General features: G+C 49.9%; 1 protein-coding gene across 1 annotated transcript; it reads right to left on the bottom strand.

Moving 5' to 3' along the window:
- Positions 1 to 2,323: 2,323 nt before the first annotated feature.
- On the bottom strand, positions 2,324 to 16,384 carry ppm1nb (protein phosphatase, Mg2+/Mn2+ dependent, 1Nb (putative)). The gene is made up of 7 exons (XM_076274026.1): positions 16,274 to 16,384; positions 15,952 to 16,243; positions 13,362 to 13,933; positions 10,669 to 10,786; positions 4,073 to 4,187; positions 2,760 to 2,823; positions 2,324 to 2,515 (listed from the first exon to the last, which is right to left on the bottom strand). The coding sequence occupies exons 1-7, from the start codon at positions 16,382 to 16,384 to the stop codon at positions 2,486 to 2,488; spliced, it is 1,302 nt and encodes a 433-aa protein (XP_076130141.1). The 3' UTR covers positions 2,324 to 2,485.
- Positions 16,385 to 19,998: the final 3,614 nt, after the last annotated feature.

Here is a 19,998-nt window from a genome sequence, read left to right as displayed (position 1 = left end):
AGACATTTCCCCCTAGTTTAGCCTACCGAGAACATCTCTTGATCTCACTTGATACTTGCAGATGGGCTAACGTAGCCTAGGCTACTAGCCTATTCCCCACTGGGGATGGGAAACTTTTGATACATTTTTTAAAATAAATCGTTATCAGCCATCTGTAACAAGCAACGTGCTGCTTGCGAGAGCTGGCCTTGCACGCATCTTCTCTGATCTGAATCGGCCTAATCATAGGCTATGATGGACACTGCAATCAATGACAATCATGTTTTCAATTTAATAAAATTGATTACGAAATCATACTGCAAAATAAGGCTATATCACCCGGGGAAAGAATGCAGGCAGAAAAGCGACGGGACTACGTCCGGAAGAAGTTGATAATTGTTCAAAACCCCAATGTAGGCTAGCCTATGATATGACAAAACTATTTGTATTTGTAAGAGCTATTGCATTCTGAAATATAGATATGGGCATATTAACATTGTTTGTCTCCCCCCTCCATGCTAGGTCGATCGCAGAAATAAAAAAAATTGTGAAAAAACCTATAGAAATAAATAGGATACTGGTCTCTTTGAATGGAGACCTCTGTCTGTTTTATATACATGATTATAGCATTATTCATATTATTATCACGCCCACTAAACTTCTTCCAGACAGGCTACATTGACAACATTAAAAGCCTACAGTGATTTTCTCCGTGGGTGCAGCACACAGTAGCCTATAGCTAGATCATTTTGGTGAGGTTTCAGAACGGAGCAGCGTAGTTCGGACTCGCAAGTGGTCCCAATATGGCCGCCGCGCCGATTTCACGGAGGCTTCAGGTTTGTGACGTAGTTGCGCTATCCAGTGTTCTTTATAGATCAGTGAGCGTTCCGAGAGTGAAGGTTCTCCCCTTATTAGACATTCTCTGAGGATACCGTTCCATATCAATGCTTATGAATGGTAACTATAACAACCATAGTAGGACGATGGTTGCAGCGCTCTAGAATCTTTGGTTGCAGGCTTCGCAACAATGGAATCAACTGTAAACAAGCTCACTGTCCTGTCCATGCTATCGCTGTTATAGGGCCAACGAAAGTTGTACAACAGTGAGCTTCTTTTTAAACGGAACCGCGTGTTTCCTTTGCTTTACAGTGGCAACCGGGTGATAAGCGGGATAACGCTATATCGCTGTGCGTCGGGGAGTTTTTTGCCCCTTGCCCTCGTCCATTAATTCCGTATAACAGGAAACCTCGGCGGCCGTTATCCCTTACATACTAATGGCAAAACAGTGTAATTAACAGAGTTAGAGAAATCATGGATACTAGTAGTGGAATGTAAATCTTTAAAGGAAGTGCATTCATATAACCACCTCAGAGTACAAAGGAAGAAAGCAGTCTTGTTATGCCATTTCACTTTTATGATTCCTAAATCACCAACTTTGATGAATGCCATCTTAATACATGATGTGTACAATACAGGGAACATCATATGTCACACTTTATAACAATATTAGTTATTATGGCTGATGTTTAAGGTAATGACTCTTAACCAATATATGTTAGGATAACTTCATAGAGATCATTAAGGCTGCAGAACTACACTTCATGCAAACCAAGAGAACATGAAATGTGGTCTGAAGTAAAGTTTCAGCATTAGGAAGAACTGCATTTGGATCCAGTGAAGTTTTACCGTTAGGAAGAACTGCATTTGGATCCAGTAAAATTTCAGCGTTAGGGAGAACTGCATTTGGATCCAGTATCCAAATGCAGTATCGAAATAAGACTAGTGCATGCCTTGGACTAGCTCACAGAAACGTGTCATTCCTTTATGCGGACCAAGGGTTTAACAATGAACTGCACCTGCACAACCTAATCTCCTTGGCAACATGACATGACATACATCAAGGGAAAAAGCCTCTCAAAAGACAAGCTCTCATGTGACGTCATCGGTTGTGGGATTACAATCAAATATTCAGTACAGTTGAACTCTATCAGTAATGCTATGGCACTGACAACTCTGTATTCAATAAAACCTTCGCCTGGTTTCTTCCCTCATCTGACTGAATGTGTTATTGATCTTGTTGAAACGAGCCCTAGAAGAGTCTCCAACCGATCCCACCCAGATCTGGCATAGGTATGGCGTGGATTTGGCCTGAATCTGGCCACGTCGGTGCCTGATGAAGACCAAAACTGGGAGATCATCTGCAGTAGTAGTCTCAGTTTCACGTGCACATCAGATCATCTGCAGTAGTAGTCTAAGTTTCACGTGCACATCAGAAGAACTCCTAAACATTATCTTCAATAGAAAAAATTAAGTGAAATAAAATAAATAAAATAAAAAATGTAAAATAAAAAATACAGTAATTTCAATATCAAACGTCACATGTATCAATGTGGCATTTGAAAAATACTTGTGCAAATAATGAATCCTCTTGTATATTTCGCACATGTGGGATTCTAACATGGTATTGGATAGTCCTTTGACATACTGCAACAATTAATTATTACAATTAGAAGGTCTCTGATGCTCCACCCGTTTCCTGTTAACAAACAAACAGAAATAGTTGTACTGTCACACCTGTCATTCAAAACATTAAAAGCTACAGGTATAAAGTAAAAGTCACTTTCATAAAATATTCAAGAATATTTTAGTTTTACTTGTAGTAAAAATTACAAATACTATACTGCCACTTTACTATAATAATGACCGCGTGTAAAGAACTTCTCTGGAGACTGTTCTAGGAGGAAATGAGGTACTGGATTGTTTTTAAGCTGCAGACCCACCTGAGATAACCTCAGCTGCCGCGCCTCCTTTTGCTGGTAGTAAGCGGAGATGATGCAGTTGCGCCTGCAACACAGAGGACCAGTGAGACACCAGTGAGACACCAGTGAGACACCAATGGAACACCAGTGGAACCCCAATGGAACACCAGTGGAACCCCAATGGAACACTGCATCTGGAGACTCCACCAGCTCACAAGCTTTCCTCAACTCACATGTTTCTGTTTACAGCCATAGAAAAGGTTGAACTCATCTATTCATCTGTTCTAGGCTATTTATTAATGTAATTATACAATGTTTACCATTATTAAAACAAGATACTGGGGAGTGTCTGCCTGTGTTCATGTCATATAAATAGTTTCCTGTTATTTGACTGTAAGTGAATGAGAGTGGTCACTAATATGTGAGAGTGAGAGTGGTCACTAATATGTGAGAGTGAGAGTGGTCACTAATATGTTAGAGTGAGAGTGGTCACTAATATGTAAGAGTGGTCACTAATATGTTAGAGTGAGAGTGGTCACTAATATGTTAGAGTGAGAGTGGTCACTAATATGTGAGAGTGGTCACTAATATGTGAGAGTGAGAGTGGTCACTAATATGTGAGAGTGGTCACTAATATGTTAGAGTGAGAGTGGTCACTAATATGTGAGAGTGAGAGTGGTCACTAATAATTGAGAGTGGTCACTAATATGTGAGAGTGGTCACTAATATGTGAGAGTGAGAGTGGTCACTAATAATTGAGAGTGGTCACTAATATGTGAGAGTGGTCACTAATATGTGAGAGTGGTCACTAACATGTTAGAGTGAGAGTGGTCACTAATATGTTAGAGTGAGAGTGGTCACTAATAATTGAGAGTGGTCACTAAAATGTGAGAGTGGTCACTAATAATTGAGAGTGGTCACTAATATGTTAGAGTGAGAGTGGTCACTAATATGTGAGAGTGAGAGTGGTCACTAATAATTGAGAGTGGTCACTAATATGTGAGAGTGGTCACTAATAATTGAGAGTGGTCACTAAAATGTGAGAGTGAGAGTGGTCACTAATATGTGAGAGTGGTCACTAATATGTTAGAGTGAGAGTGGTCACTAATATGTGAGAGTGGTCACTAATATGTTAGAGTGAGAGTGGTCACTAATATGTTAGAGTGAGAGTGGTCACTAATATGTTAGAGTGGTCACTAATATGTGAGAGTGGTCACTAATATGTGAGAGTGGTCACTAATATGTTAGAGTGAGAGTGGTCACTAATATGTTAGAGTGAGAGTGGTCACTAATATGTGAGAGTGAGAGTGGTCACTATGTGAGAGTGGACTCACTTGCTCTGAAGCCCTCCCCCTGGTGGCAGCCCTGGAATTACAGTTGAGGCCAGAACCGTGAGAACAGACAGCAGGTCAGGGTCCTCCCCCCTACCACTCAGCTCCTCGAAGATCTCTGCCACACAAACCACAACAAACTAAGTAATGAAGATCTCTGCCACACAAACCACAACAAACTAAGTAATGAAGATCTCTGCCACAACAAACTAAGTAATGAAGATCTCTGCCACAGCAAACCATAACAAACTAAGTAATGAAGTCTCTGCCACACAAACCACAACAAACTAAGTAATGCATGCACTCATACACACGACTGCATTTGGGAATCAGTGTTAGTAACATGGTACATTATTGATATTATTATTATTATTATTATTAGTTGTAGAAGGCTAATAGAAGTATTGCTGTTGTTGCAGTCTGCTCCTTCATAATAACCTTTTGAATTCATAGGTTCGGTCATGTTATGATGTTGCAGGCACAGCCAGCAGCTCATCGCTGAGGCAGACTGGTCAGTGTCCAGATGCGCTCACATAAAGGGTATTAGACCTAATAGTTATGTCATAGACCCCTGATGAGAATTACATATCAGATCCTTAACAGTCGTGGCACAGCAGAGGCTTAATGATCATTATGTCTGACATCCCTCATTACAATGCTAGTTAACCATAAGGGTATTTGCCAAGTGTGCACTGGATGGGAAATATAAAGTGGATGATAAGGATGTGTTTGGAGTGTTGGGTGTAGTGAGGGCTGATGTGTTGGGTGTAGTGAGGGCTGATGTGTTGGGGGTGTTGGGTGTAGTGAGGGCTGATGTGTTGGGTGTAGTGAGGGCTGATGTGTTGGGTGTGTTGGGTGTAGTGAGGGCTGATGTGTTGGGTGTAGTGAGGGCTGATGTGTTGGGTGTAGTGAGGGCTGATGTGTTGGGTGTGTTGGGTGTAGTGAGGGCTGATGTGTTGGGTGTAGTGAGGGCTGATGTGTTGGGTGTAGTGAGGGCTGATGTGTTGGGTGTAGTGAGGGCTGATGTGTTGGGTGTGTTGGGTGTAGTGAGGGCTGATGTGTTGGGTGTAGTGAGGGCTGATGTGTTGGGTGTAGTGAGGGCTGATGTGTTGGGTGTAGTGAGGGCTGATGTGTTGGGTGTAGTGAGGGCTGGTGTGTTGGGGGTGTTGGGTGTAGTGAGGGCTGATGTGTTGGGTGTGTTGGGTGTAGTGAGGGCTGATGTGTTGGGTGTAGTGAGGGCTGATGTGTTGGGTGTAGTGAGGGCTGGTGTGTTGGGGGTGTTGGGTGTAGTGAGGGCTGATGTGTTGGGTGTGTTGGGTGTAGTGAGGGCTGATGTGTTGGGTGTAGTGAGGGCTGGTGTGTTGGGGGTGTTGGGTGTAGTGAAGGCTGATGTGTTGGGTGTGTTGGGTGTAGTGAGGGCTGATGTGTTGGGTGTAGTGAGGGCTGGTGTGTTGGGTGTGTTGGGTGTAGTGAGGGCTGATGTGTTGGGTGTAGTGAGGGCTGGTGTGTTGGGTGTGTTGGGTGTAGTGAGGGCTGGTGTGTTGGGGGTGTTGGGTGTAGTGAGGGCTGATGTGTTGGGTGTGTTGGGTGTAGTGAGGGCTGATGTGTTGGGTGTAGTGAGGGTTGATGTGTTGGGTGTAGTGAGGGCTGATGTGTTGGGTGTGTTGGGTGTAGTGAGGGCTGATGTGTTGGGTGTAGTGAGGGCTGGTGTGTTGGGTGTGTTGGGTGTAGTGAGGGCTGGTGTGTTGGGGGTGTTGGGTGTAGTGAGGGCTGATGTGTTGGGTGTGTTGGGTGTAGTGAGGGCTGGTGTGTTGGGTGTAGTGAGGGCTGATGTGTTGGGTGTAGTGAGGGCTGATGTGTTGGGGGTGTTGGGTGTAGTGAGGGCTGATGTGTTGGGTGTGTTGGGTGTAGTGAGGGCTGATGTGTTGGGTGTAGTGAGGGCTGATGTGTTGGGTGTAGTGAGGGCTGATGTGTTGGGGGTGTTGGGTGTAGTGAGGGCTGATGTGTTGGGTGTGTTGGGTGTAGTGAGGGCTGATGTGTTGGGTGTAGTGAGGGCTGATGTGTTGGGTGTAGTGAGGGCTGATGTGTTGGGTGTAGTGAGGGCTGGTGTGTTGGGGGTGTTGGGTGTAGTGAGGGCTGATGTGTTGGGTGTGTTGGGTGTAGTGAGGGCTGATGTGTTGGGTGTAGTGAGGGCTGATGTGTTGGGTGTGTTGGGTGTAGTGAGGGCTGATGTGTTGGGTGTAGTGAGGGCTGGTGTGTTGGGTGTGTTGGGTGTAGTGAGGGCTGGTGTGTTGGGGGTGTTGGGTGTAGTGAGGGCTGATGTGTTGGGTGTAGTGAGGGCTGGTGTGTTGGGTGTGTTGGGTGTAGTGAGGGCTGATGTGTTGGGTGTAGTGAGGGCTGGTGTGTTGGGTGTGTTGGGTGTAGTGAGGGCTGATGTGTTGGGTGTGTTGGGTGTAGTGAGGGCTGATGTGTTGGGTGTGTTGGGTGTAGTGAGGGCTGAGGGCTGATGTGTTGGGTGTAGTGAGGGCTGATGTGTTGGGGGTGTTGGGTGTAGTGAGGGCTGATGTGTTGGGTGTGTTGGGTGTAGTGAGGGCTGATGTGTTGGGTGTAGTGAGGGCTGATGTGTTGGGTGTAGTGAGGGCTGGTGTGTTGGGTGTAGTGAGGGCTGATGTGTTGGGTGTAGTGAGGGCTGGTGTGTTGGGTGTGTTGGGTGTAGTGAGGGCTGGTGTGTTGGGTGTAGTGAGGGCTGATGTGTTGGGTGTAGTGAGGGCTGATGTGTTGGGTGTAGTGAGGGCTGATGTGTTGGGTGTAGTGAGGGCTGATGTGTTGGGGGTGTTGGGTGTAGTGAGGGCTGATGTGTTGGGTGTAGTGAGGGCTGGTGTGTTGGGTGTGTTGGGTGTAGTGAGGGCTGATGTGTTGGGTGTGTTGGGTGTAGTGAGGGCTGATGTGTTGGGTGTAGTGAGGGCTGGTGTGTTGGGTGTGTTGGGTGTAGTGAGGGCTGATGTGTTGGGTGTAGTGAGGGCTGATGTGTTGGGTGTAGTGAGGGCTGATGTGTTGGGTGTGTTGGGTGTAGTGAGGGCTGATGTGTTGGGTGTGTTGGGTGTAGTGAGGGCTGATGTGTTGGGTGTAGTGAGGGCTGATGTGTTGGGTGTAGTGAGGGCTGATGTGTTGGGGGTGTTGGGTGTGTTGGGTGTAGTGAGGGCTGATGTGTTGGGTGTAGTGAGGGCTGATGTGTTGGGTGTAGTGAGGGCTGATGTGTTGGGGGTGTTGGGTGTAGTGAGGACTGATGTGTTGGGTGTAGTGAGGGCTGATGTGTTGGCTGTAGTGAGGGCTGATGTGTTGGGTGTGTTGGGTGTAGTGAGGGCTGATGTGTTGGGGGTGTTGGGTGTAGTGAGGGCTGATGTGTTGGGTGTGTTGGGTGTAGTGAGGACTGATGTGTTGGGTGTAGTGAGGGCTGATGTGTTGGGTGTAGTGAGGGCTGATGTGTTGGGTGTAGTGAGGGCTGATGTGTTGGGTGTAGTGAGGGCTGATGTGTTGGGGGTGTTGGGTGTAGTGAGGGCTGATGTGTTGGGTGTAGTGAGGGCTGATGTGTTGGGTGTAGTAAGGGCTGATGTGTTGGGTGTAGTGAGGGCTGGTGTGTTGGGTGTAGTGAGGGCTGATGTGTTGGGTGTAGTGAGGGCTGGTGTGTTGGGTGTAGTGAGGGCTGGTGTGTTGGGTGTGTTGGGTGTAGTGAGGGCTGGTGTGTTGGGTGTAGTGAGGGCTGATGTGTTGGGTGTAGTGAGGGCTGGTGTGTTGGGGGTGTTGGGTGTAGTGAGGGCTGATGTGTTGGGTGTGTTGGGTGTAGTGAGGGCTGATGTGTTTGGTGTAGTGAGGGCTGATGTGTTGGGTGTAGTGAGGGCTGATGTGTTGGGTGTAGTGAGGGCTGGTGTGTTGGGTGTAGTGAGGGCTGATGTGTTGGGTGTAGTGAGGGCTGATGTGTTGGGTGTAGTGAGGGCTGATGTGTTGGGGGTGTTGGGTGTAGTGAGGGCTGATGTGTTGGGTGTAGTGAGGGCTGATGTGTTGGGTGTAGTGAGGGCTGATGTGTTGGGTGTAGTGAGGGCTGGTGTGTTGGGGGTGTTGGGTGTAGTGAGGGCTGATGTGTTGGGTGTGTTGGGTGTAGTGAGGGCTGATGTGTTGGGTGTAGTGAGGGCTGATGTGTTGGGTGTGTTGGGTGTAGTGAGGGCTGATGTGTTGGGTGTAGTGAGGGCTGGTGTGTTGGGTGTGTTGGGTGTAGTGAGGGCTGGTGTGTTGGGGGTGTTGGGTGTAGTGAGGGCTGATGTGTTGGGTGTAGTGAGGGCTGGTGTGTTGGGTGTGTTGGGTGTAGTGAGGGCTGATGTGTTGGGTGTAGTGAGGGCTGGTGTGTTGGGTGTGTTGGGTGTAGTGAGGGCTGATGTGTTGGGTGTGTTGGGTGTAGTGAGGGCTGATGTGTTGGGTGTGTTGGGTGTAGTGAGGGCTGAGGGCTGATGTGTTGGGTGTAGTGAGGGCTGATGTGTTGGGGGTGTTGGGTGTAGTGAGGGCTGATGTGTTGGGTGTGTTGGGTGTAGTGAGGGCTGATGTGTTGGGTGTAGTGAGGGCTGATGTGTTGGGTGTAGTGAGGGCTGGTGTGTTGGGTGTAGTGAGGGCTGATGTGTTGGGTGTAGTGAGGGCTGGTGTGTTGGGTGTGTTGGGTGTAGTGAGGGCTGGTGTGTTGGGTGTAGTGAGGGCTGATGTGTTGGGTGTAGTGAGGGCTGATGTGTTGGGTGTAGTGAGGGCTGATGTGTTGGGTGTAGTGAGGGCTGATGTGTTGGGGGTGTTGGGTGTAGTGAGGGCTGATGTGTTGGGTGTAGTGAGGGCTGGTGTGTTGGGTGTGTTGGGTGTAGTGAGGGCTGATGTGTTGGGTGTGTTGGGTGTAGTGAGGGCTGATGTGTTGGGTGTAGTGAGGGCTGGTGTGTTGGGTGTGTTGGGTGTAGTGAGGGCTGATGTGTTGGGTGTAGTGAGGGCTGATGTGTTGGGTGTAGTGAGGGCTGATGTGTTGGGTGTGTTGGGTGTAGTGAGGGCTGATGTGTTGGGTGTGTTGGGTGTAGTGAGGGCTGATGTGTTGGGTGTAGTGAGGGCTGATGTGTTGGGTGTAGTGAGGGCTGATGTGTTGGGGGTGTTGGGTGTGTTGGGTGTAGTGAGGGCTGATGTGTTGGGTGTAGTGAGGGCTGATGTGTTGGGTGTAGTGAGGGCTGATGTGTTGGGGGTGTTGGGTGTAGTGAGGACTGATGTGTTGGGTGTAGTGAGGGCTGATGTGTTGGCTGTAGTGAGGGCTGATGTGTTGGGTGTGTTGGGTGTAGTGAGGGCTGATGTGTTGGGGGTGTTGGGTGTAGTGAGGGCTGATGTGTTGGGTGTGTTGGGTGTAGTGAGGACTGATGTGTTGGGTGTAGTGAGGGCTGATGTGTTGGGTGTAGTGAGGGCTGATGTGTTGGGTGTAGTGAGGGCTGATGTGTTGGGTGTAGTGAGGGCTGATGTGTTGGGTGTAGTGAGGGCTGATGTGTTGGGGGTGTTGGGTGTAGTGAGGGCTGATGTGTTGGGTGTAGTGAGGGCTGATGTGTTGGGTGTAGTAAGGGCTGATGTGTTGGGTGTAGTGAGGGCTGGTGTGTTGGGTGTAGTGAGGGCTGATGTGTTGGGTGTAGTGAGGGCTGGTGTGTTGGGTGTAGTGAGGGCTGGTGTGTTGGGTGTGTTGGGTGTAGTGAGGGCTGGTGTGTTGGGTGTAGTGAGGGCTGATGTGTTGGGTGTAGTGAGGGCTGGTGTGTTGGGGGTGTTGGGTGTAGTGAGGGCTGATGTGTTGGGTGTGTTGGGTGTAGTGAGGGCTGATGTGTTTGGTGTAGTGAGGGCTGATGTGTTGGGTGTAGTGAGGGCTGATGTGTTGGGTGTAGTGAGGGCTGGTGTGTTGGGTGTAGTGAGGGCTGATGTGTTGGGTGTAGTGAGGGCTGATGTGTTGGGTGTAGTGAGGGCTGATGTGTTGGGGGTGTTGGGTGTAGTGAGGGCTGATGTGTTGGGTGTAGTGAGGGCTGATGTGTTGGGTGTAGTAAGGGCTGATGTGTTGGGTGTAGTGAGGGCTGGTGTGTTGGGTGTAGTGAGGGCTGATGTGTTGGGTGTAGTGAGGGCTGGTGTGTTGGGTGTAGTGAGGGCTGGTGTGTTGGGTGTGTTGGGTGTAGTGAGGGCTGGTGTGTTGGGTGTAGTGAGGGCTGATGTGTTGGGTGTAGTGAGGGCTGGTGTGTTGGGGGTGTTGGGTGTAGTGAGGGCTGATGTGTTGGGTGTGTTGGGTGTAGTGAGGGCTGATGTGTTTGGTGTAGTGAGGGCTGATGTGTTGGGTGTAGTGAGGGCTGGTGTGTTGGGTGTAGTGAGGGCTGATGTGTTGGGTGTGTTGGGTGTAGTGAGGGCTGATGTGTTGGGTGTAGTGAGGGCTGATGTGTTGGGTGTAGTGAGGGCTGGTGTGTTGGGGGTGTTGGGTGTAGTGAGGGCTGATGATAGGGATGTGTTTGCCGTGTTTCTAGACTATACTACTCAGTCTATGGTAGTGACGGCCGACTCCTCACCTGCCACTTTGGACTGGAGCAGGTGGTCCAGCTCCGCCTCCCGGTGCAGGGCCTCTGGGCACAGCTGGGGAGCTGCGGGGAAGCACACCAGGACCACGCTGATGTTGTCCAGACTCCCCTGCAGACGGACGCAGCCAAGAGAAACAACCATTCTTTAAAAATGTGCTTTAAACATGTTCAATGCACGTCCACTCTTCCTGTCTTCTCCTCCTCCTACTACACCCTGACGTGCACTTCTCCTCCTACACCCTGACGTGCACTTCTCCTCCTCCTCCTACTACACCCTGACGTGCACTTCTCCTCCTCCTACTACACCCTGAAGTGCACTTCTCCTCCTACTACACCCTGACGTGCACTTCTCCTCCTCCTCCTACTACACCCTGACGTGCACTTCTCCTCCTCCTACTACACCCTGAAGTGCACTTCTCCTCCTACTACACCCTGACGTACACTTCTCCTCCTCCTACTACACCCTGAAGTGCACTTCTCCTCCTACTACACCCTGACGTACACTTCTCCTCCTCCTACTACACCCTGACGTGCACTTCTCCTCCTACTACACCCTGACGTGCACTTCTCAAAATCTGAGGTGAGAGAGAAGAACAGAGAGGAGTCAGATTACAGATGAGAGGGACCCTGATGATGTGCAGGGCCAGTCCTCAGATGAAAACAAGCGCAGTCCATTTGAACAGGATTATTTGGAATGTTTTATAAATGTGAGAACATGAGAGAACATGTGAGAACATGAGAGAACATGAGAGAACATGTGAGAACATGAGAGAACATGTGAGAACATGAGTCTGTGGACTAGAACGGGTGGGAACGCCGGTGGGAAAGCCGGTGGGAACGCCGATGGGAATGTTGATTTGAGCTGGGAAACGCAGACCTCAGGCCTGGGGGAAGTCGGCTGCAGCGGATGTGTCGGACTTCACTTTGGTCAGCCCCCCGGAGAGCAGATGTGTCTGACTTCACTTTGGTCAGCCCACCGGAGAGCAGAAAAAGATTTGCACAGTAAGGGCTTTGGGGTGGGGACATCTCACAATGAAATACCAAAAGCCACACAGCCACATCACTCAGTGTGTGGGAATACCTCACAAGTCAGCCGAAAAAGCCAGTGCACTGCACTCTGTCTGCACTCTGTCTGCACTCTGTCTGTACTCTGTAAATGAGGCTATTTCATTGTGGTTGTTGTTGCTGCGTCACTGAACTAGCTGCCAGAGGAAGGAAGCGTGAGGCATTAAAAAGCTCAGTCTACGAGTCAACGAGATTAAAGAGCCAGATTAGGATTACACACAGCGGTGGAATGCTGCCCTCAGACCACATGTGCGTGGTGTCTGTGAACCCGCTGTGAGGTGATGTATCTGCCTGACTGTGAGAGACTAGACCACATGGGCATGTTGAGTTGTGTGGTGTCTGTGAACCCGCTGTGAGGTGATGTATCTGCCTGACTGTGAGAGACTAGACCACATGGGCATGTTGAGTTGTGTGGTGTCTGTGAACCCGCTGTGAGGTGATGTATCTGCCTGACTGTGAGAGACTAGACCACATGGGCATGTTGAGTTGTGTGGTGTCTGTGAACCCGCTGTGAGGTGATGTATCTGCCTGACTGTGAGAGACTAGACCACATGGGCATGTTGAGTTGTGTGGTGTTCTGTTGTGTCTGTGAACCCGCTGTGAGGTGATGCGTCTGCCCGACTGTGACTGTGTGGTCAACCCTCTCTCTCAGCCAGGAGCGGTCAACCCTTCCCAACTGCCTCAGACCCAGAGGCCCACCGGAGGCAGGAGCGGTGTGGTGGGCTTCATGGTGGTCAACTGGACGATGCAGGACACTGCTGTTGCTGACCACTGCTGCGTACAGATGAAAAGTCCTAATCTTCAGCCCTTCAGCACCTCGTGTTTCAATCGAACCATATTACCGGGGTGGGGGGTGTTGGCTGTGTGTGTGTGTGTGTGTGTGTGGTCCAGGAGTGCTGGTGCAGGGAAGAGAAAAGACGTTTTCAGGTCATTGCACAGCCTCCCCTTGGTCAGCATCTCATTCTCCACGGCCCTCTTACATAACACACACACACACACACACACACACACACACACACACACACACACACACAGCATCTCATTCTCCACATCCCTCTTACATAACAGACGTCAGGCAGCGAAAAGAGAACTAGCACATTAGCGTCCCCCGAGTGTCCATATACAGGTGACGCAACTCCACAGCGATGGTCAAGCAACTCGACAGCCACGGAACTCCACAGCGATGGCCACGCAACTCCACAGCCACGCAACTCCACAGCGATGGTCAAGCAACTCCACAGCCACGGAACTCCACAGCGATGGCCACGCAACTCCACAGCGATGGCCAGCATGCTAACACAGCTGCGGAATATCTCGTCATGGCTTCGGGACTCTAGATCTCCTGCCTATAAACCAATCAGCCAGCTGGGCCCTATTTGCAACCGGATGAGGATTTAGACAGAACTTCCACCATCTTAGTTTACGCATTTCTGGGTAAATGCATAATGTGTGAATAAATGTAAATGGGTAAGTGTAATGGCTACTCCATGTGTTTGGTTGGAGGATATGGAGCGCACAAGTGGTGAGTGGAGTTTCTCTTGAACTGAAATGCGGTGAAATCTGGTCAAAATGGCCGAATACAAGGCACCTGTAGGTAAGTCCACCTGTGGCTCACTGACCTTGTAGAGGCAGAGGTCGATGACCTGGGAGCAGACCTCCCTCAGGTCGGTGCAGACGCGCAGCCGACTGCTGACGAACTCGCAGAGGTCATCGTTGCTGATGGCGTCCCACACTCCGTCGCAGGCCAGTATGAGGAACTCGTCCATCGGCGAGCGCTCCACCACGGTCACCTCAGGCTCTGGCGACACCATCTGCTCGCGCGGCGAGCGCCACTCCGCCGTCTTGTAGCCGAAGTCGCCCAGCGCTCGGGACACGGCCAGGGAGCCGTTGACCCGCTGCAGAGCCACGGAGCCGCCCGCACGCTCGATGCGCTCCTTCTCCGCCGGGCCGTAGGGCTTGTGGTCAGCGGTGGCGAAGGCCACTCGACCGCCTCGGCACAGCAGCGCCCGCGAGTCGCCCAGGTTGGCGAAGTAGATGCTCTGGGGCGTCAGCAGGGTGGACACTACAGTGGTGCCGCCTCGTTCCCAGCCCTCGCGCGTGGCCACGCTGTGCAGCTGCTTGTCCAAGCTGAGGAAACCCTCATGGATGCCCTCCGTCACACGCTCCACGTCCTCCTCCGGACCCACAGAGCCTGTAGGGGACATTTAGCATCATTACTTATTATTATTATTATTTACTCACCACCTTCCATACACACATCTGCATTTAGAATGCTGTAGCAGACACTGTTATCTAACACACTGCAAAAACTGCTTATCTAACAAAATCTAACCAAGTGTTATTAATCTTATATCAAGATAAAAAAAACTAGTTGGTATTGTTTTTAGTATAAAGACACTTACCTAGCACTTTCTCATGAAATCATTTGACTTCAAATAAGTCAAACTTTTCTTAAATTATGACATCTCATCCTGAAAACAAGCAAATTTGTCTGCCAGTGCGTTAAGCAAATTTGTCCTAGAAACAAGCAAATTTGTCTGCCAGTGCGTTGAGCAAATTTGTCTTGATAAGACTCCTTAAAATAAGTCAAAGTCTTCTTAAATTAAGTCAAAGTGATCTTTCGAGAGAGCGCTAGGTAAGTCTTTTCATACTAAAAACAATACTAAATAGATTTTTTGATCTTAATATAAGATTATCAACACTTTGGTTAGATTTCATTTTTTGCAGTGCACACTTACAGTAGGCTTGCAGTACACTTAAAGCATAGCACTGATATCTAACACACTTACACTAGGCTTGCAGTACACTTAAAGCATATCACTGGTTCATCAGTGTGTCTGCCACACCCATTTCCAATAACATCTGCCAGTTAAGGTGATGAGACTTGGGGCAACTTTATGAGCCTAGAAACTTTGTGTTCCTAATGCTCTGACTGCTTGTCTGCACACACACACACACACACTACATGTGACTTCATGTGGAGCCACAGGACAGCTAGCTGAGGACAAACACTGTGTTTACGATTCACACAGAGGCCAGCTGAGTCTGGCCCAGAGCTGGCCCACATATGGCAGAGGCCAGCTGAGTCTGGCCCAGAGCTGGCCCACATATGGCGGTCTGGTGTGGACTTGGCGCCACAGCCAGGAGGGGCCGCCTGTTCTCTGGGTGTCCTGATGGCATAATCATCTGAGAAGCGCTCCAGCATAACCATATCATTATGTAACGTGAAATGACCATCTGAGAAGCGCTCCAGACAGGCCTGGCGGTGCTAGTGCTTTACGTAAGAGAGTGTGATGGGAAGGATGTTTACAGATCGCATATGTAGCATTTGCTCGATTAAAATAATGTCAACAATATGGAATAATTATGCAAAGTCATGTTAGTTACGTTCATGTAATCTCATGGGACTTAATGTCATTAATGAAGACGTCAACATCACAGAATGATTATTAAAAGGGACTGCTGAACGTTGCTCATCAAGTAATAAAAAGGTAAATGAACAGAATAATTATTTAGAATTAATTAAGGGTGTTTCTCATGAAATAACAGCTCATTTATATGCAGCTGCTGTAAGGTTAAAGGAATTACCTCACTACAGTATGCCCCATTCCTGAAGGACAATCTCACACTTTTTATAATAATACAGATAATAATAATAATAATAATAACAACAATAATAATAATAATAATAATAATAATAATAATAATAATAATAATAAATGTTGCTCATTAAGTAAAGACACATGATTTCTATGCAGCTCTTGTAAAGACATTATGTTTCATTCCTGCAGGACAATCTCACACTTTTCACTCCAATGACCACAGTGCTGAATAATCCTGTACTCCCTGCAGCCAAGCTGTGTGTGTATGTGTGTGTGTGTGCGTGTGTGTACAGTATGTATGTGTGTGTGTGTGTGTGTGTGTGTGTGTGTGTGTGTGTATGTGTGTGTGTGTGTCTGTGTGTACCCAGGGTCAGGAAGTGTTCCAGCAGGTTTGGGGGACAGTGTGTGTGTGTGTGTGTGTGTGTGTGTGTGTGTGTACCCAGGGTCAGGAAGTGTTCCAGCAGGTTTGGGGGACAGTGTGTGTGTGTGTGTGTGTGTACCCAGGGTCAGGAAGTGTTCCAGCAGGTTTTGGGGACTGTGTGTGTGTGTGTGTGTGTGTGTGTGCGTAGGTACATGTGTGTGTGTGTGTGTGTGTGTAGGTACGTACCCGTGGCCAGTATGTGCTCCAGGAGGTTCCTAGAGCAGTGCTCGGCCACTGCGCTGCCTGCATGGCCGTCGAACACGGCGAAGAACGCCCAGTCGGCCAGCACGCCGCCCAGGTGTGGGAAGCAGTTGTGGAAGTCCTCCATGGTGGCCCTCCAGCCCTGCATGCAGGCGCAGGCGAAGTGGACGCCCCCGCCCGGTGCAAAGCCCTCCTCCAGCAGCTTGTCCAGAGCGGGCCGGTCCAGGTAGGGGCAGGGGATGATGGCGCCCCCCTCCTCCTCCTCAGACGCGCCCCCCTCCTCCCCCTCGGCCGGCTCGCCCCGGACTGCTCCGCCACGTCCACCTTTGAACAAGGAGCTCACTCGTCTCTCCGTCTCCTTCACCAAGTGCCGCACGAAGGCCGGCACCTCAACGCTCCCTTTCTTGGCTGTCCTCATGCCTGCACCTCTCTCTCTCTCTCCTCTCCCTCAATCTGCACCTCTCTCTCTCTCTCCTCTCCCTCAATCTGCACCTCTCTCTCTCTCCTCCTCTCTCTCAATCTGCACCTCTCTCTCTCTCCTCTCCCTCAATCTACACCTCTCTCTCTCTCTCTCAATCTACACCTCTCTCTCTCCTCCTCTCCTCTCTCTCAATCTGCACCTCTCTCTCTCTCCTCCTCTCCTCTCCCTCAATCTACACCTCTCTCTCTCCTCTCCTGTCTTTTTTCCCTCAATCTACACCTCTCTCTCTCTCCACTCCTCCTCTCTCTCTCTCTCCCCAGCTGTTCTGTTTCTGCTTGTCTTCTCAGCGGATGATATCCTGATGGGATGATGTCATCCTTTCTAGCTGTTTTCCTGAGTAGATCGTGCTGGGTTCCAGAACAGAATCTTGTGCCTGATGCTTCTTCATCTCTCTCTCCGTCTCGTTTCTCTTCTCTTCTCTCCTCACAGCTCTGCTTCAGCCGGGCCCTTTTTACATGCACTGCCCTGATTGGTTAATCTATTTCTGCCCACCAATCACATCGCTGAGCCCTCCTCCCCCTCCCATGCACACACACAATCTCCTGCTGTCACTGGACTGCTTCCTCTCTCCCTCTCGCTCATCCCTCTCTCTCTCTCTCTCTTCATCACTCTTTCTCTCACTCCCTGCCGTTGAACCTTGTTAATCTCTACATGTGATGTGTTTGGATTACTAGACCTCACCCCACCAGATTACCGAGCCGGTCGGCTGGATTTCATAACAGGTAGCCTGGGTTCTGGACACTGGCCCTGGCACATGCCTCTGTCTCTCCCTCCCTCCCTCCCATCCTCTCTGTCTCTCTCTCCCTCCCACCCTCCCTCTCTCTCTCCCTCTCTGTCTTTCTCTCTCTCCCACCCTCCCTCTTTGTATCTCTCTCTCCCTCACTCTCTCTCTCCCTCCCTCTGAAAACGGTGTGATCTACTTGTGGGTGAGTCATGTGCAGCAACACAGTTGGCCTGGAGCAGATTCAGCAGCGAGTGACACACTCCAACAACGCTGGAGAATATTCAGGCCGCATGCGCTCGTATGGCAGATCGGCTCTTTGAATGGTTGTATTCATGCTGTAGTTACCACACTTATATGGCGACTATATTATGGCAGCATTATATGGGAGCTATATTATGGGAGCATTATATGGCAGCTATACCATGGGAGCATTATATGGCAGCTATGCCATTGCAGCATTATATGACAGCTATATTATGTTGCACTTTGTGTTGTTCCGTCAGCATGCACACACACACGGCAATATTGCTTTGGTGCTTGTTTTGGTTTCACTCTTCAAGCTGACACACACACACACACACACACAATTTTTTTTTGTTGTAAGTGTGTAATTGTTTTGGTTTCATTTCAAGCACCCCCCCCCCCCCCCACACACACACACACACACAATGATTCTCATGCTGTTAAAAAGCAAACCCAACAGAACAGGCCAGACCAGACTGTAGCTTGTTTCCTATTTTAGCATTACCCTTTCCAGACCCCTGCTCCTGCTCCTGCAGCTTGACCAGTCTCCGGTAGAAGAACTGTCCCCTGGCCAGCCCCCGCAGCCCTCGGAGTTGCATGTACATTATTTACGGGTGAGGACATCATACGCGCTGCTCCAGCTTCAGCGCTCACACGGCCGGCCTTGGGGCAGCATGGAGGACAGGAGTGGACGAGGGCTGGTGTAGCCGCTGGGGTTCCGGGTGGTGGACGAGGGCTGGTATAGCCGCTGGGGTTCCGGGTGGTGGACGAGGGCTGGTATAGCCGCTGGGGTTCCGGGTGGTGGACGAGGGCTGGTATAGCCGCTGGGGTTCCGGGTGGTGGACGAGGGCTGGTGTAGCCGCTGGGGTTCCGGGTGGTGGACGAGGGCCTGTGGTGGGTGTTTGCTCAGATGACCTACAGCGTGGCATAGTGCAGGGTCTCTGGGGAGCAAGCGCTGAGCACACACACACAGGCATGCGCACACACACACACACACAGGCATGTGCACGCACACACACACACACACAGGCATGTGCACGCACACACACACACACACACACAGGCATGTGCACGCACACACACACACACACACAGGCATGCGCACACACACACACACACACAGGCATGCGCACACACACACACACACACACACACATGTGCACGCACACACACACACACACACACACAGGCATGTGCACGCACACACACACACACACAGGCATGTGCACGCACACACATGCAGTCGTCTCAGGTTCCAAGCCCTGCTTTGGAAAAAGGACAGAGACAGAGTGCCTGGAGTGCATGTGTGTGTGTGTGTGTGTGTGTGCGTGAGAGAAAGAGAGAACCAGAGAGAATATGTGTATGTGTATCAGTGTTTTTAGTAGAGTTAGTGTGTGCATGTATATGTGTGTATCAGTGTTTGTAGTAGAGTTAGTGTGTGCATGTATATGTGTGTATCAGTGTTTTTAGTAGAGTTAGTGTGTGCATGTATATGTGTGAGTGTGTGTGCATGTATATGTGTGAGAGGGCAACTGTGTGTGTCAGTGTGTTGGTGGCTGTGTGTGTGTGTGTATGTGGCATATTAGTATTGGTGTGTGTACGTACAGCATGTGTGTGTGTGTAACCTAATGAGCGAGTGTATGTGTGTCTGAAGATGGGCTGTGCAAGTGGAAGTGTGTGTGTGTGTGTGTGTGTGTGCGTGTGTGTGTGCATGTCTCTGAAGATGGGCTGTCCAAGTGGAAGGGGTTATAATTAGGAGCAGGTCGAGCACTTACTGCTGACAGGGCAGGCGAGGCCAAAAAAAGCCTTTAACGGCGGACGACGCACCGCCGAGGAGCGGAACGGGACGGGCGGACCGCTGCGTAGCGAGGAAGCAGCTGCGATGGCCAGCAAAGGTGAGAGAACGCACAATAACACCACGCCACAATGCCACCACGCCACAATGCTACAGCACAAACACAAGCGTCGCTGTGCGGGAACAGGTTGGGGGAGGGGGTGGGGGAGGAGCTTCTTTAAGGAGCTGGATGATGGATTGTTCCTGTGTATGTGGACTCACCGTATTCTCATGTGACTAAGATATGCAAACTTCACCTTAAACTAGACACTGTGTGTGTCTGTGTGTGAGAAAGAGAAACAGACAGACAGGAGATGGACAGTGAGAGTGTGGAAGCGCTGAAGCTTTTGTATTTTGGCTCCGTGAAACCGTCCTGGTCATTTATTTTGGCCGTGCTCACTGGGGAGATTCTGAGACGCCCATGTCAGAGTGAGTTAGCGGGTTAGCAGGTTAGCCAGGCTGGACTTTGGGGCGTGTGGCTGGTCTTAGTTCTATTTGATGTGATATTCCAGAGGCCCAAGTGCGTCTAATCAGTCAACTCCGCTGTTCAGATTTACACCTCAGACTGCCAACGGATCGCTAATGTTTCCCAGACAGCCGTCTGGCAACGCTAGTGCTGATGTGCTCTGACCTGCGCAGCTCTTCTGCCTCGACTCTGTCTGTGTCGCAAGTGCACTTCTTACACGTGGGGAAAAAAACAACATCTAACTCATGAGGGCTTAATGTGGATTACACCTGTGCTAGGATATC

This window comes from Alosa pseudoharengus, unplaced genomic scaffold, assembly GCF_046254945.1.
Source record: "Alosa pseudoharengus isolate Yale_2024_CS ecotype anadromous, Long Island Sound unplaced genomic scaffold, YU_APseudo_1.1 YU_APseudo_1.1_scf_8, whole genome shotgun sequence".
Lineage (NCBI taxonomy): Eukaryota > Metazoa > Chordata > Actinopteri > Clupeiformes > Clupeidae > Alosa > Alosa pseudoharengus.
The sequence above is the reverse complement of the archived record's forward strand: the minus strand, read 5'-3'. Positions and strand labels throughout refer to the sequence as shown.

Excerpts from the sequence above, each read along its gene's own strand:
- ppm1nb (XM_076274026.1), bottom strand. The coding sequence starts at position 16,384 with ATGAGGACAGCCAAGAAAGGGAGCGTTGAGGTGCCGGCCTTCGTGCGG. Across the intron at positions 13,934-15,951 it reads GGAGCACATACTGGCCACGG|GCTCTGTGGGTCCGGAGGAG; the intron begins GTACGTACCTAC and ends TGTCCCCTACAG. Across the intron at positions 4,188-10,668 it reads GCTCCAGTCCAAAGTGGCAG|AGATCTTCGAGGAGCTGAGT; the intron begins GTGAGGAGTCGG and ends TTTGTGTGGCAG.